The sequence below is a fragment of the Trichechus manatus genome, unplaced genomic scaffold, assembly GCF_000243295.1.
Source record: "Trichechus manatus latirostris isolate Lorelei unplaced genomic scaffold, TriManLat1.0 scaffold00083, whole genome shotgun sequence".
In the NCBI taxonomy this organism is placed as follows: Eukaryota; Metazoa; Chordata; class Mammalia; order Sirenia; family Trichechidae; genus Trichechus; species Trichechus manatus.
The window spans coordinates 10,811,103-10,828,712 of NW_004444019.1; the positions used below are offsets into that span (position 1 = coordinate 10,811,103).

At 36.2% G+C, this 17,610-nt stretch overlaps 1 protein-coding gene across 50 annotated transcripts in view; it reads left to right on the forward strand.

Moving 5' to 3' along the window:
- The window catches only part of RIMS1 (regulating synaptic membrane exocytosis 1), a 504,415-nt gene extending 492,178 nt beyond the window's left edge, over positions 1–12,237 (forward strand). For 46 of the 50 annotated variants that reach the window (XM_004381365.1, XM_023735893.1, XM_023735890.1 and 43 more), the window contains 5 exons: positions 1,287–1,425; positions 3,801–3,913; positions 9,353–9,454; positions 10,057–10,196; positions 11,741–11,959. In XM_004381365.1, the coding sequence (XP_004381422.1) occupies positions 1,287–1,425; positions 3,801–3,913; positions 9,353–9,454; positions 10,057–10,196; positions 11,741–11,959 (713 nt within the window). Of the gene's footprint in view, positions 1–1,286; positions 1,426–3,800; positions 3,914–9,352; positions 9,455–10,056; positions 10,197–11,740 lie in introns of all 50 variants that reach the window. The other 4 variants (XM_004381366.1, XM_004381368.1, XM_004381369.1 and 1 more) reach the window with 4 other exon arrangements.
- Positions 12,238–17,610: the final 5,373 nt, after the last annotated feature.

The window sequence follows — 17,610 nt, forward strand, 5'->3', positions numbered from 1 at the left end:
GGGCCCTGGACAGAGCTGGAGAAAAATGTAGAACAAAATTCTAACTCACAAAAAAAGACCAGACTTACTGGCCTGACAGACTGGAGAAACCCCGAGAGTATGGCCCCCAGACGCCCCTTTTTAGCTCAGTAATGAAATGACTCCTGAGGTTCGCCCTTCAGCCAAAGATTAGACAGGCCCATAAAACAAAATGAAACTAATGGGGCACACCAGCCCAGGGGCAAGGACCAGAAAGTAGGAGGGGACAGGAAAGCTGGTAATAAGGAACCCAAGGTCGAGAAGGGAGAGTGTTGACATGTCATGGGGTTGTTACCAATGTCATAAAACAATATGTGTACTAACTGTTTAATGAGAAGCTAGTTCTGTAAACCGTCAGCTAAACTACAATTAAAAAAAAAAAAAAAACTCATGAAAAGGTTTACACACACATCAAAAGAAAGAAAGAAAGAAAACCAGAAATGCTTATAGAATGTATAGATGGGAAAAACATACCCAGGTAGTACAAAGTCTAAAAGTTTATCTGACCTCTTGATATTATTCATACCTATAATCAGTAAATGTTTTAGAATATCATTTCCATGCTATGTATATAATGCTATTTAGTACATTTCAAAGAGGCTCAAGGAACTTAGAGTTTATCAAGAAAATGATCAGCTGGTATAATTCACGGTGCAAAGGGAGACTCACTTCCCCAAAACTGCCAGTCAGAAGTCATGCAGCTAAGTCAAAAGGCCTTTAGATAGCTGTATAGCATTGGAAATTAGGGTAATACCTGTTGTACTTACCTGGGTAACCTATATGCCATCTAAAATGAGATGTCTGTTTCTCTGTATGTGATGGTGTCAAAACAGTGGTGATTTTCATGCTTGATTCCAAGTACTACTACTCCCATTCCTTAAGTCTATTCTCGTACATTTGGAGAATTTCAGATTAAGAGAATTTTATTAGATTGCTCAGCATTATCTTTCCAAATAACAGTTCAGTGCCCAAACCAGTTTTTCATTGAATTGGCAGTAGCATTAATACAATGACTGTGGTTTAGTTCATTGAGATTTGGGCAGTCTCCAGAACTGTGGCATTGGTGCACCTTCCACTGCTACCCCTCTTGACCAAAGCACATTTGCACTAAGAGACTTAATTTAGCGGAATGTTTTCTTAGATCACTATTCTTTTGATTGAACTTTTAATTATATGCATAATTAACTATTATATTTGCAGAATCTATCACTATTCAGGGAAAAACTGTCTAGATAAAACTTAGAGTTACTTTTACTCTCTCCTGTCAGAGTCAGGCCACAAGAAGTTAAAAAGCACCATACAGAGAAGCACAGAAACAGGAATGGCAGCTGAAATGAGGAAGATGGTAAGGCAGCCAAGCCGAGAGTCTACTGATGGCAGCATCAACAGTTACAGCTCCGAGGGAAAGTAAGTGATCACAGCACATGGGTACTATTTTAAAACCATTAGTAAAATAAAGCCACCAAGAGTTATTGTGCTTTTTTTTTTTTAAGCCAGCCTGAGCTGTTATAATAAGTAAATGTGGGTACACTTCTACATATGAACACTCATACATTTCAAAAGGATGAAGAAATGTTAACATGAATAACTGATTTCTATCATCTAGAAAAAAACCTCAGAATAGTCCTTTACTGAACGTTTGGTGTAGAAATATCCCATTTACTGAATTCTTTGATATGGGAAACTCGTAGTCTGGCCCAGGCACCAAAATCTGAATGAAAATTTAGAAGTGAGGAACTGGTTTTCCATTTTCCTACTGTCCCCCAAACTATTTTGGCCTCAAAGTGGTTGCAAGTGTAACAGTTTCATAATACCCATTGCAGTCGGGTCGATTCCGACTCGTAGTGACCCTATAGGACAGAGTAGAACTGCCCCCACAAGGTTTCCAGGAAGCAGTTGGTGGATTCAAACTACCGACCTTTTGGTTAGCAGCTGAACACTTAACCATTGCACCACTAGGGCTCCACTTTCACAGTAAAAAAAAAAAAAAAAACCAAACCCATTGCCATCTAGCTGATTCCAACTCATAGCGACTTTCCTAATAGCAACTTTAATTTTCTTCTTTTTAAAACATCACTGACTCATTTTTCCCTTAGAAGAAAAAATAGAAGAATCTATCTTCCTCATTCTGTTTTCTCTGATTAAAGTTATGCTTAATTCTGAAAATATATAACTATATTTTTGTTTTTGTTTTCTTGATTTGCTTTTTACTATTTCGTATAGATCCTGCACAAAAACTGCATTTCCCTACACTTGAAAATTTTTCTGATAAAGCTAGACTTTTATTGAAGTGGTAGATTTTACAAATAAGTAATTATTACTCTGCAGTTGGTGATACGAGGATTAATCATACACATTTTACTTAATTATAATTATTCACTTATTACCCTTTGGATCACTCATATACCAATCTGATAGTCATGATTTCTTTTCCCATTAACCTCATTTCTTTTACTGGCATTTTTCTTTTTTTGTTCAGAAAATAAAATAAAATTGTGCCAAGTTAATATTTATGCTACTGTTTCCCATTCCTGAAACTAATGGCTCCCTGTTTATTTGATCTAATGATTGGTAAGCATGCTGCCAGCAATTAGCGCTAAGAGCAGAGATCAGCAAGCGTGAAAGTTATGGATATATACTTGCTGACAAAATACAAAAAAAAAAAAATTTGATGAAGTACTATAAAGTGATATGCAAACAAAAGGCTGGAAACATTTTTTTCTGTTGCAAAAAATAAATAAATAATATTTATCATGACCGTGGATGAACCACTTAACCTCTCATATATTAATTTTTGTAGTCTCTTTATAGGGTTATTATGAGTCGGGATCGACTCAGTGGCAACGGGTTTTATTGGTAGATAGTGGTTAAGAGCTCGGCTACTAACCAAAAGATTGACAGTTTGAATCCACCAGCCGCTCCTTGGAAACCATATGGGGCAGTTCTACTTTGTCCTATAGGGTCACTATGAGTTGGAATTCAACTTGAGTATAACAGTTTTGATTTGGTTTGGTTTGGGGTAATAGTATGAAACAATACATGTGAAAGCACATTGGAAACAATAAATCCTTGTAGAAATCTGCTCATTGAAAAAATACCTATTGAGTGCCAACTAAGTAACAAGCACGGTTTTTGTTACCCAGGATACATCTCTAAAAAAGACGAGCAGAGTAAATGCTTTGTGGAGCATACTTCCTAGGTATTTCAGGCAGTCCTATTGTAGTGAAATAGACGTAGCCAATTCATTTCCATGTGTACTAAATAAAAGTCTTGGGTAATTCAAAAATTCAAAGATGAATAAATTAAACATTTTTATTTGTAAATAAGAACCTGTACTTTGCTAGAATATTGGATCAAGAATTGTTAATGACATTTTTAAGATTTAGCATTAGTGTTACTTAGTATTCATGATCAATTATCTATAAAGTTTATGATGTAAAAATTTTCATATTATATTTTGCATCAGCATTACATTTACATAGGGATTTGAATTTATGAGTGTCTAGAATACTTACTATATTAAAAATTGTAACTGATTCCTCCTGAATAGATCATAAGGTCTTCTATTAAGATTTTGGACCTTTTCTCAATCAGTGCTAAGTCTCATAGGCTTGGCTCAATGAAAATATAGAGACTCATTGAGTAAACAGATCGTCTAAGTAGTATTTATATTTTTTGATCAGAATTAGAAGCCAAATAGAAACTAATCCAAAGAATTCTAGGAGATCTAATGTTTTTTGTTTGTTTTGTTTATGGTTTTTCTTGTGTCCTTTTGCTAATAGCTTAATATTTCCTGGAGTGCGACTAGGAGCTGACAGTCAATTCAGTGATTTTCTTGATGGACTGGGACCAGCCCAGCTTGTTGGCAGACAAACCCTAGCTACCCCTGCTATGGGTAAGGATCTTTTTTTTTCCTACAGAAGAACTGATGTTTCATGGTTGACAAGATCATTTAAAATACCAGAATAGGGAGAAGGAACATTTTAGCTAGGGTTTTGCTGTTTGCAAGTGATTTATAATTTCTAATACATTTTTCTAATTTGAGGCATTATACCAAATGAAAATAAGTCATTCATAAACCTGGGAATTATAAGAAAATTCTGTCAAGGCAAGAAGTCTAGAATAGACCTGAATTTAAGGGTGGCATTTCACAGCATATATATTTAAAAAATAAGAAAAGAAAATATCTGACCCCTAACATAATAACAGAAACAAAAATCAGTTCCATTTTATTGTAGACCTAAATGTGGAAGAAAAAAAATTATCCTAAAGGTAATGTAGGAGACTTTCTTCATAAACTCAGAGTAGGCAAAGACTTTTTAAATAAGACCCAAAAGGCCTTAACCATAAGAGAAAGATTGATACATTTGACTACATTAAAACTTTTAGATCTTTTCATCAAAAGAAACCATTGAAAGAGTGAAAATGCAAACCACATACAAGATTAACACAAAAATGTGTTGCATTCTGTGTACCAGCAGCAGATAGCTAGAAACATAATTGAAGAGAAAATACCATTTATGGTCATAGCAGATAATATGAATTATCTAGGAAAAAATCTTACAAGGCAGTGAGGAGTCCCCCTACCATGTATTAGAATGTATTAAGAAGCTTTAGTAATTCTAACACTGTGGCATTGATGCAGGAATAGACAAATCGACCAATGGACTCAACAACTTACACCTTCGTGTCTGCAATTTGTCAGATCAATGGTGAAAAGACAAACTTGTCAGTACATAGAAAAATAGGTTATATATTTAGAAATTTATAAAATTGGATCCCTCACAGAATACACAAAATTCTATTCCAGAGGGATTAAGGACTTTAATATTAAAAACAAAGTTTTTAATAGAAAATATAGGTAAAATGTTTTAGACCTTGAGTTAGAAATGAATGTCTTAAGACACAAAATGTAATGATCATAAAAGGAAAGATTAATCAATTTAATAGATTAAAATTAAGAACTTGTCTTTGTCAAAGGACATGTTAAAGAAAGTGAAAAGAGGAATTTTAAAGCAGTAGGTGATACTTGCAATATATGTAACTGACAAAGGATTGTTTCAAGACTATAATGAATTCCCTCAAATCAATTAGAAAAACACAAACAACCCAACAGAAAAAGAAGCAAAAACTATGAAAATATATTTCACAGAAAAAAAACAAATAAAAAGTTAACAACATTATTGAAAGTACTAAAACCTATTCATTAATGATCAGAGAAATGTAAACCAAGAACACAATGAGATAACATTTTTTTGGTTAAAAAGTAAAAAGTCTGACAACACAAAGTCCTGGGGATCATGTGAAGCCATGGTATATTTCATATGCCTCTGGTAGGTATATAAAGTGGTACAATCACTTTGGAAAATAGTTTGTCATTATTTCCTAAAGTTGGATAGTCATATACCCAGTAATCTAGCAATTACATTTCTAAAGCATATACTCAAGAGAAACTTTGCCCTTTTAAAACAGGAAACAAGTATAAGACTATTCACAGTATTTTACCAAAAAGCTTAAGACAACCCAAATGTCCATTAAAAAAAGAATGAATACATGTTTTGTAATATATTTATATAATTGATTACCAAATAACAAGGAAAATGAACAAACAACAACCTTCCACAATAGTATACCTGCTGTTGCGCTAAAGAAACTAGGAACAAACAGACATGTTCTGTATGGTTCCATTTATAGAAAGTTAAAAAAAAAAAAAAAGAAGCCAAACAAAACAATTGTTTAGGGATGCATTCTTAGGTGATAAAAATATGAGGAAGAGCCACAAAGTAAAGTAAAAAAACAGATGTGACATTGGTGGAAGGTAATGATTACAAAGGAATATGAGGGAGGATTTTTTGGAATTTTGTATTTCTTGACCTGGGTAAGGATTACACAATAGCTGCTTTGTGAATAAACATTGAACTGTATATCTTTGTTTCATGTAGCCTGGTCCAGTCTGTATAAAGAAGACAAGGATGGGAAACTTATGTTATCAGTTATAATACGTATTATGATGACATATTACTTAAAGCAGTATAATATTGACAATGGAATAAGTAAATACATCACTAAATAGAATAGAAAACCATGTATATATGAGAATTTGGTAAATGGGAGAGGTAACCTTACACAAATCAGTAAAGGATAAAAAAAATAATTCAATCCATGGTGTTAAGATGATCTACTTTTCTAATGAAAAAGAAAAAATTCCAGATGTATTGAAGCCCTAAACTTAAAAGAAATATTTTATATTACCAGTAAAAATATAAATAATGAAGGAAAATATTAATAAATTTATATTTAATATGGGAGCCCTGGTGGTGCAGTGGTTAAGAGCTATGGCTGCTAACCAGAAAGGTCAGCAGTTGCAACCCACCAGCCGCTCCTTGGAAACCTTATGGGGCAGTTCTGCTCTGTCCTGTAGGGTTGCTATGAGTCAGAATCGACTCAGCAGCAGCTAACAACAACAACAACATACTTAATGTAAATTTAAATCTTTGAATAAAAAGTCACCATTAACAAAGTTAGGATGCAAGTGACTTCCAGGAAAATACACTTGCAACATATATAATAAATAATGAATATATAAATAACTCCAGCAAATGAGTAAGAAAATGACAAGCAGGACAATAGAAACTGAGGGAAGGCAGATATTCCAGGGGGGTAATTTACAAAATGAAAAATCCAGGAGACGATAAATATGTGAAACAACGCTCAACCTCATTAGTAATCAGGGAAATAAAATTAAAATAAGAATAAAAATATTTTTCACCTGTCAGATTGAACCAAAAATGTTCAATCTTTCAATATCAAAGCGGGTGGAGGTTTTTAGAAATGTGCATCCTAATACACTGCTGTTAGAAGTTTAAATTGGTGCAGTCAGTCACCAATCGGGGTAATATGGCATTATCTAGTAAAAATGAAAATGTATATGTGCTGTGACCCAGCAATTTCACTTTTAACATGTACCCTCAAGGCACTCTTTTTCAGCTTTCTTTTTAACAGCTCAAAAATAGGAAAAAAAAAAAAAAAGTCTCCCAATTGGAGATAGGATAAATAAAATGTAGCATATTTATACAATAGAGTATTATATAGAAATTAAAGGGGAGTGAGCTAGATCTGTATACACCAGCTTGGATGGAGTTCTAAGAAAATTTAGAGTGAAGAAAACAAGTTGCTGAACGATACCATTTGTATATATATATATATACATGCTTAAATTTTGAAAATTTAGATGAGATGAACAAGTTATAAAAAATGTAGCTAACCATAAAGGATTCAAGAAGAAATAGAAGGTAGAGAAAACCTTAATAAAACTACAACCATTATTATGGATTGAACTGTATCCCCCAAAAACGTGTGTCAACTTGGCTAGGCCATGAGTCCCAGTATTGTGTGATTGTCCACCATTCATAATCTGATTATGTGTTGTAAATCCTACCTCTGTGATGTTAATGAGGCAAGGTTAGAGGCAGTTCTGCTCTGTCCTATAGGGTCCCTATGAATCGAAATGGACTTGACAGCAATGGGTTTGTTTGTGTTTTTTTGTTTGTTTGTTTTATATTAATGAGGCAGGACTCAATTTATAAGATTAGGTTGTGTCTTGAGTCAGTCTCTTTTGAGATATAAAAGAGAAAAGTGAGCAGAGATACAGGGGGACCCCATGCCACCAAGAATGAAGAACCAGGAGGGGAATGCATCCTTTGGACCTGGGGTCCCTGTGCTGAGAAGCTCCTAGACTGGGAAAGATTAATGACAAGGACCTTCCCCCAGAGCCTACAGAGAGAGAAAGCCTTCCCCCTGAAGCTAGCATCCTGAATTTGGACTTCTGCCCTCCTAGACTGTGAGAGAATAAATTTCTGCTTGTTAAAGCCATCCACTTATGATATTTCTGTTATAGCAGTACTAGATAACTAAGACAGAGAGGAAATAGGCCTACATGGTTTTATAGGTGAATTCTAACAAATATAAACAGAAGAGATGTGAACATTTGAAACCAAATATTTCTAAGAAAGAAAAAGGAGGGAACTCCCTCCAACTCACTTTAGTTGCTAATATAATTTTATATCAAACTCTAAATGGGCTACATAAGAAATGAAACTTATACACCAATCTTAATTATGAATATAAATGCAAAAATAATAACAAAATAAATCAAACATAGCAATGTCTTAATAAAACCTAGTTTAACTTAGGCTTATCCCAAAAATGCAAGATTGGTTCAGTGTTAGATAATCTATTAATCTAATTCTACCACATTGATATCTCCGATGCTGAAAAGCATTTGATAAAGGTTGGTATCCATTCATGACCAAAAAAAAAAAAAAAAGTCTTAGCAAGATATTGAAGTCTTGATAGACGTATTTCTTATACCAATATTAGTGAATTGTGGGATATGGACAAATTTAGGTACTTCTGATGACAGTGCAAACCGGCACAACCTTTCTGATGGATAGTTACATACGTGAAATTTTAGAATGACCATTTGATCCAATAATTTAACATCTGGGAATTTATGCTCAAGAAGTAATTAATCAAGTATGAAAGCATTCTTTATGAAGCTGTCATTATCGTGTTGTTGATAATAGCAACAATTGAAATTATTTATATTTGGTAAATAAGGGACTGGTTAAACAGGTAATGACATGTCCATTTGTAGTCTATAAAATAATGTTGTATAGTCATAATTATTTAGCTAGATAGCTGGATGGATGGAGGGAGGGGGGAAAGAAGAAGGGAGTTTTTTAAAAAGAAGTATTTTATGAGACTGCTAGGATAGCTACCAAATTATTAACGGTGGTTATATACAGATAATGGAAATACAGATAATTGCACTACTAGCCTAAAGGTTGATGGTTCCAGCCCACCCAGAGGCACCTCAGAAGACAGGCCTGTCGATCTGCCTCCAAACGTCGCAGCCTTGAAAACCATATGGAGCAGTTCTACTCTGCACACATGGAGTCACCACGAGTTGGAATCAACTCGATGGCAACTACCAACAACATAATACACTCGATGACATAATATTAAGAAATCTTACCAGAGTGCAAAAATCAAGTAAATACTTCAGTGTTGTAGTTAAGTGATTTTCAAATCTAATTCCCAAGTCTCATAAAATGGATTAGTTCCAGAAAAATGAGGATAAACACTTCAAAACCTGATTTGGACGTGGGAAAAGAAAAGTAGTGTTGGAAGGCTTTAAAGATTTGTTTTTTATTTTTTTATCAAGATCATGAAGATCATAATTTGGAGTCTCTTAGAAGCCTCTTTTTTTTTTTTTTTAACTTCATGTAGCTGCAAAGAAGCTGAAATATTTTTGCTTCCCCTCCACTTGCAGGTGATATACAAATTGGAATGGAGGATAAAAAGGGCCAATTAGAAGTTGAAGTTATTAGAGCACGAAGCCTCACGCAAAAACCTGGTTCCAAATCTACACCTGGTAAGGAAAAGTGTTACTGAGTTTGGACAAGGGGATATTAAATATGGAAAGAACTCAACACATTCGCTGCATTTGAATTTAATATCCTCTGTTTTGCATCATCTGATTGATTCAACTGGCAGCTTTTCTGTGTTGTTTGTTTCCAGGAAAGTGGATCTTAGTTTTCTTGGCACAATTATTCTATAAGAAGGTATTAGGAGGAGTGTAGTCATATTAAGGGAAGTTTAGTTATGATTGTTTCTTAGCTTATGTCAATTATTTTATTTCTGCCCATTTATAAATGTAAAAGAAAAAAAATAATTTAGTTCTAATCATAAAAAGGAACAATGAGCCTTAGGATATAGACCTGCATTGTAATGCCAGCTATAACACAAGTAAGTCAAAGTCTTATGATAACACTGTACACATTTACTTGAAAATGACAGTAGTGGTAGCATATGGGTTTTAAGAAATAGAATGTATGTAGTAATGGAAATTTAAAATGATTTAAATAGTCAAAGGGGAAACTTTCAATAAGCACCTCTAATTCTCTAATAAGGCATTCTGTGATAAAGATTAATTTACGGATTAGCTTCTTATATGTTAATATACCTTTTTTTCAGCTCCATATGTCAAAGTATATCTTTTGGAAAATGGGGCCTGTATAGCCAAGAAGAAGACAAGAATTGCACGAAAAACCCTTGACCCTTTGTATCAACAGTCCCTGGTATTTGATGAAAGTCCACAGGGTAAAGTTCTTCAGGTCAGTACTAGCTTTTTTTTTTTAACATTGTAATATCCACATTGTCTATATAAACATTGAAGAAGTGGTCAAACACCAAGACAATGACATTCAGTAAAGGTAAATGTAGTATAATATCCCTTGGGCAGAAAAAAACAAATTGTTAACTTATAATACATATAACGGATAGTAGTAAAAATAGCTGGTGGATCTAATGGAGCACAAAAGTTCGATTTTCTCTGTGTCCCTTCTTTCTTCTCTCCATCCTCTCCTTCTACCTTTGCCCTATTTCCCATCCCTCCCTTCTTATTTTTAGAGAGGGAGAGAGATTGAGACAAATGATGCTAATTGTAGTTTATTGAGCATTACTATGTGCCAGATTTGGGACAGAAAGAAGAAGGGAGAAGAAAAGAAAAGTGTGCAGGGACCAGCAAATACTGAGTACTGATTGGATGCCAGATGTGTTGCTAGGTGATTACATACCTTACTTCTTTTAAAACTTTGTAACCACCCTGTGCAATAAATATCATTATACCCATTTTAAAGATCACAGAGGTTAGGTAACTTGGCAAAGTTGCCCAGTCAATTGAAAAGTAAAGATTCACCACCCTCGCCTTTGTAAAGCAGGTGAGTGGGTTCAGTTGAGAACCTTTATAACCAAAACAAAAAAACCAAACCCACCGCCATTGAGTCAATTCCAACTCATAGCAACCCTATAGGATGGAGTAGAACTGCCCCATAGGGTTTCCAAGGCTGTAAATCTTTATGGAAGCTACTTCTTTCTTTCGTAGAGCAGCTAGTGGGTTTGAACAGCCAACCTTCTGGTTAACAGGCAAGTGCTTTAGCCACTGAGCCACCAGGGCTCCTAAGAACCTTTATAGATGACTAAAAGATTGGAAAATAGAACCTGGGAATAAATGTAATGGAAAGCTTGTCTGACACCAACAGGAGTTGACCCAGATTGTGGTCATTGTTGGTGAGTTTACTGACTTAATCAAGTCAAAACTATTCAGGCAAGTCCTCAAAAGTTAGCAGCTCACAATTATTTTTCTACTTGACTCTTCACGAACAAGTCCATAATATAAATGAAATGAAAGGAGTTTGTACATACTCTATGGTATACACACTCCATTGTTCACTGCCTTGGATTATTTGTTTTACTCTTCTGAGCTTCACAGATTTTAGTTTTTGTATCTCTGGATCCACACATTGCTTACTAGATAGTAGGTACTCAAGAAATGTGTTGAATTTATATATAAACAAATTTGCATATTTATTTCTTTAACATGAGTTATGTAGAGAATACTGTACACTTCATTGACTAGGGAAACGTGTATGTCGTTAAATCTAAAAATTACTGTGAAGTGTTTTTTTAGATTTAGATGTATTAGTATTTAGTTTTAGGTATGTTAGTATTTCTTCTTATCTATGCCCCCTTAGCACTGGTTATATTCATTTCCTCCTTCATCATTGACTGGCCCACTTTTATAGAACAGTTGCTTTGAACTCTTCAAATGTGAAAGAGGGAGAAGTTTGAGTTATATTGTCTTTCTCTGTCTCTGTAGGTGATTGTCTGGGGGGACTATGGCAGAATGGACCATAAATGCTTTATGGGCGTTGCTCAAATCTTGTTGGAAGAACTTGACCTGTCCAGTATGGTAATCGGATGGTACAAATTGTTCCCACCTTCATCACTGGTGGATCCCACACTCACTCCCCTAACCCGCCGGGCTTCCCAATCATCTCTGGAAAGTTCAACTGGGCCACCCTGCATTCGATCGTAGTGAACTCATACCAGAGTCATCCCGGTAAAACTCTACCTTTCAGGATAATAATCTGAACCAGATATTTCATGATCAAAAGCATTGTTGGAGACAGACAATCAACTTGTGTTTTGCCTGTAGTAGTTTTTCAATAATATGTCCCAACTGTTCTTTAAAACCTGGCTTCATATGACAGAACAAGGCAATCTATCAAATTACAGTAAGAGTCAGCATGTTAGTGAGAGTCACTGATGCTTCTGACAAATAGCAAAAAAGAGGAAACTTCAAACACACACACACCCCAAATTGAACAAACTGGAAACTCTCACGCTGTGAAAAGTTGTATTTTACACGTTTCTACACAGACCACAAGCAGTGTTATTTCCCTGGTGTTTGTGAAGTTTTGTGCTTTTGTGTGTTTTCTTTATTTGTGTGTTGATTGTTGGGCTTTTGGGTTTGGTTTTGTTTTTCACCGTTTTTATTATTTCCACTAGTTTTTGGCTGTGTTATGACAGGCCTCATGAAGCTAACAGAGACCCTTCCTTTCTTTTTCCAAAAGCACTGAAAAAAGGGCTGAAGCAGTCTCTGTAGCATCTCCCAAAAGTGTTCAACAGCTCAATGAGGTGAGGCCAATGAAGGGTTTCACTGGTTTTCATTTTATAATTCTTCAAAGTCTTATGTGTGGAAAACCAAAAGTTATCTTCCAAATTAAATGACCACAGAATCATGTCTTTCTTTCTTTTTTTTAAATGAAAAGCATATCTATTGGCTTTCTACAAAATTAATTTATGTTTTCCATTTTTTTGCATGGAAGACTTTTAAAGAAATCAGTCTGCAACTAATGCTGGGGACTAAAACTAACTACATAATTGTACTTTGGAAAATCTCCTTGTAATGCCTTTTCCTTCCTGATAGCCAAAAAAAGAGATAAATAATGCTCATGTGTATAAACCATTCTTTTGACTTCCCAAAATGGTGACTAGGAATGGATTTGAGCCTGTGACACTTTCAGCTGTGCCCAGGCTTCTCGGCCATGTCTCCATGTAGACACACCCATCTGCCCAGGAAAGAGCATAGTATGAGCTGTTCAATATTCCACTGGCGATTCCAGTTGAAATATTCTGCACTAAACTAATGTTTTTAATCAAATTTTAGTTTACATTTCTTTGAGACTGATGCAAGCACAAAGCTTGATTTTTTGAAGCAAAGTTATCTTACTTTTTGGGGGGAAAAATAAAGTCAAATTTCAATTTGCATTTTATTCATTTGAGTATTTCTTGGCCTTGAATTTCTCTTGTGACATCCTGTATATGTGCTACAAACTGCAGACTCTGCAGGTGCATCGATATGTTCTCCCTCCTTTGATGAGTTACTCAATTTTTGTGATTACGCAAATAGAGCGGCATGACTTGGAACTGTTCAAAGCTGCATGCACGTTTTGTAAAAAAATAAATAAAAAAGAAAGAAACAAAAAGTTCTTTAATAATGTATGTTAGTTCCACATAGGCCAGCTTGTATGTTGCATGTACTTGTACAGTTTGCTCGTTAATTATTATACTGAAATAACCAAGAAATCTAAGCCATCCATTTTTGTTATAGACATTTTACAGGTTTTAGCTGGACTCAGTCTGTGAGTCTGGTATGAAATGTCTATAGATGGACTTTATTTTTTACCCTCTGGAAAACGTGATGTAGTACGGACCAAATTCCTTCTAATAAATATTTTGGCGTAGATTCCTACTGTGGGGCTGTAACACATGTAGACACTGTGTACACACTAGGTTTTAATCCATAGACATACTGCCTGCACCAAGTGAATTATTTATTATTATTTATACATGCCAGAATTATCTGCCCATCATTCCACAGGGCACAGATTGACCACTGCTCACCATGCTGAACAGGAAGAACTGAAGCATTGGTGCACTTCTACTAGATTCCGTTCTGTCTTAGTGGCCAACAATCAACTAATTTTAATTGGGTAGTATCTTTCTATTTTGACCACTTGTCTTAACACTCCCCTGTGCTTTTAAATGAACTTCCAACTCATGTTATGTAAACATGTTTAATAAAATTTACTTTTCATGTCAGTCAGTAGCCATCTGTGTTCTATGTTTTGCCAGATTTCTAGTGTGGGTTCTGTGGTACAAAATGGGAGCCAGATCATGGGAAGGGGACACCGGGATTTGTTGTTTGTTGTGGGCATTTGACTTGACTTGTCACTGCACTATATATGTCTTAATCTACGGCCCAAAAGGTACTTTGCATCACATACAAGTTTTCACTTTGTCAGCGTGTCTAAGAGAGCACGTGACTACACTTCTGAAAAGTGGCATTATTAAAAACAATAAATCTCACTAAGAATCAAATGAAAGGTTGTTTTCCTACTGCTGTTTGAGTGTGCTAATAAAAGGGGCAACTCTGTTGTCCAATTGCCAAGTCATTTCAACATACGTGTCATATCAAAATACTGAGTTTTCCGTCTCTCTTTGTAGCATCTGTTTCCTCTTTCCATGTCTTCCTTCTGAAAACCAAAAAAAAGACCAAATCCATTGCCATCAAATCAATTCCAACTCATAGCAACCCTATAGGACACAGTAGAACCACCCCTTAGAGTTTCCAAGAAGCGGCTGATGGATTTGAACTGGCAACCTTTTGGTTAGCAGCCGTAGCTCGCCATAGCTCTTAACCACTGCGCCACCAGGGTCACTATGAGCTGGAATCTGCTAGAAGGCAATGGATTTTTCTTCCTCTTGAACCCTTCAGTAATTTGTAAAACCTTGCCTTAAAGTAGGCAGACTGAACAAAAATAAGCAATACATTTACTGTAAATCATCTTCAGTAAAGTCTTGGTGAGTAAACTTATCTTCAAATATAGATAAATAAGTCTCTAAAAGTAATATATTAAAAGACAATAGTAGTTTTTTTAATTTAATTTCGTGATTGTTCTCGTTTCTCCTCCAAAAGTGCATTCATATATTTCACAGTCATCCCTCACAAAGCACTTGGTAAGCACTAATTGCATGTTGCATTGTTGTTAAATAACTGTCGAGATATAGTCTCCTTTACCTTCTAAGCACTCTTAACTTTTTGTAGACCACACTGGCTGTAACCTTCTAAAACAAAATAAACACAGCTAAAACAATATCAAATTTGAGACAACAAAGCAAACCATATCACCAAATCAGTTGTTTACAGTTTTTAAAACAGATGACTGAATTTTACTCAACCAGTTGTTTGGTCTACAAGACATGAAATTATCTGTTAGGCTGGGTGAACAGGAGGCAGAAGCAACTGATCAGTTCAGTTTAAAACAAACTGTCAGTAAAGCTGTTTGATAGACATACAATAAGATAGTACATACTGGGAGGCGGGCTGGGACAAATCTGCCACTGAAATGGAAGGCAGCTGAAGATGACGCTAGAATTCCTTGTCTAGGCAGAAATAGAAAAGCAGTCGTCTCTGCTCAGATCAGATAAATGCAGGAAGTCTTCTGCCCTGTGTTATGATTTAAGGGCCTACACTGGTGGAGAGAAAGTAACTTGAGAAAAAGCAGTTGTGTTAAGTCTTCGTGGTTTCTTGCTGACTCTGACAACTTAATTTCTTGAAATCCCAGCCTCAGATATATGATCTGATTATCCTTAACCAACATTGTTAAGGGCTTTGTTGCATACTAGATATTAAGTACTTAGAATACAAAAAGGAGAAAAAACAGTGACCCTATCTTGAAGGCACTCCCTATAGGGAAAGAAACAATTACAATGCCATATATTTGATTTGTATACAAAAGGCTAAGGAGCCCTGGTGGTGCAATAGTTAATCCCTCAGTTGTTAACCAAAAAGTTGACAGTTGGAACTCACCCAGTGGCTCCACGGAAGAAAGACCTGGCTATCTACCTCCATAAGGATTATAGCCAAGAAAGCTCTATGCGACAGTTCTACTCTGTCGCATAGGGTCACTAAAGTCGAATCAACTCAAGAGCACACAACAACATACAAAAGGTGATGGATTCCCTTTAAATTTCACAGCAGCTCCATGAAGTAAGTAGTATTATGACCCCCATTCTACATACACAGATCTGAAGCTTAGGCTAAACAACAGGCCAAAGGTCACAGTGCTAGTTAGCAATGGAGCTGGAACACGAATCAAGGGCTGGCTGACTCAGGAACCTACCTTGCTAGATAGGCTGCTTCCTCCACTAAGTGCTGACACCTGAGCTGGATCTTTAAGCATGAAGAGGAGTGAGGTGAGGGAGTATGGAAAGGGGGCAGGTGAACTCTCTTCCATTCTCTGAACCCTCTTTCAAAGACTTTTCTCCTCCACCTCTCCTCTATGTCTTCCTCTGACTTCACTCGCTATTTGCATTACCAAGCGACATGAAGGCATCATATGCAGCTCTCAGAAACAATATGAGTAAAGGGGATAGAACAAAATTTTCTTTACCTGGATTCCAGTTTTATCCTTTGGTTCCAAGTTACAGTTGTCTTTCGATAACCCCAACCTGACTTCCTGCCCCCAGTCAATGCAGTGCTGTCGTCTGTGCCATCTGGTCAATTCCAACTCACAGAGATCACATGTGAAAGAGGAGAACTGCCCCATGGCGTTTTCTTGTCTGTAATCTTTACGGAAGCAGATTGCCAGGTCTTTCTCCCTTGGAGTCGCTGGATGAGTTCAAACCACCAACCTTTTGGTTAGCAGCCAAACACTTAACCATTGCACCACCATGGCTCCTTCTCAATGCAATAAACCAAAACCAAACCTGTTGCCTTCGAGTCAATTCCTACACATAGTGACCCTATAGGACAGAGTAGAACTGCCCCGTAGAGTTTCCAAGGAGCGCCTGGTGGATTCAAACTGCAGACCTTTTGGTTAGCAGCCATAGCTCTTAACCACTATGCCACCAGGGTTCCCCTCAGTGCAATAGTGGTCCTCAATTCTGTATCAGTCACAAAAATCTTCGTCTTAAAGTTGAATTGATCAGGCCTGAATCTCAGTCCCATAGACCTGCAGTGACTTTTTAGTCCTTTCATAATCAGTCCATCTGCCCTCTAAGTTATTACTTCCACGGCTCTTCATACATGTGCGGAGTATCTTCTGCTCAGAGGAACTTATTAGTCAGTCCCTTACAGAGCCCCCACAGCCTACATAGAGCTTCCTTCCTGAGTGCCCTCATAGATACCTCTCAAGATGACACAACATATGTAAGTCTTCACATTTCCTCAGTGTATCATGGCTGTGACATAATGACATTTTTATTTGGTGGCCTGATGCAGGTTGTTCTAAACCCGTATTTTGGGACAAAGTCTTCATTCGTTTTGTTTTTTTAATTGCCACAAAAAGATTCTCCAGCGTCACTATGTTCAGTCACTGCTGAAACAGTTTCCTTTGTCCCAGTAGTCCCAAGATGAGAAATGTTATCCCCCACCCCACCGATGAGCACACATGTGTTGGTACATGTGATGATCTCAGGTAACATGGGGTCAGGTCTTCACTGCTAATGAGACTCTTTCTAATTATATAAAACTTTCAGTTTCTCTGTCTCCTCTTTATCCTCATACTTTTCAGAAGTATTTTCTTCTTCACCTCTAATACCTCACCTACTGCCCATCCAATTTAGGGTTGCCAGATGAAATATAGACCATCTAGTTAAACTAGAATTGCAGACAGTCAA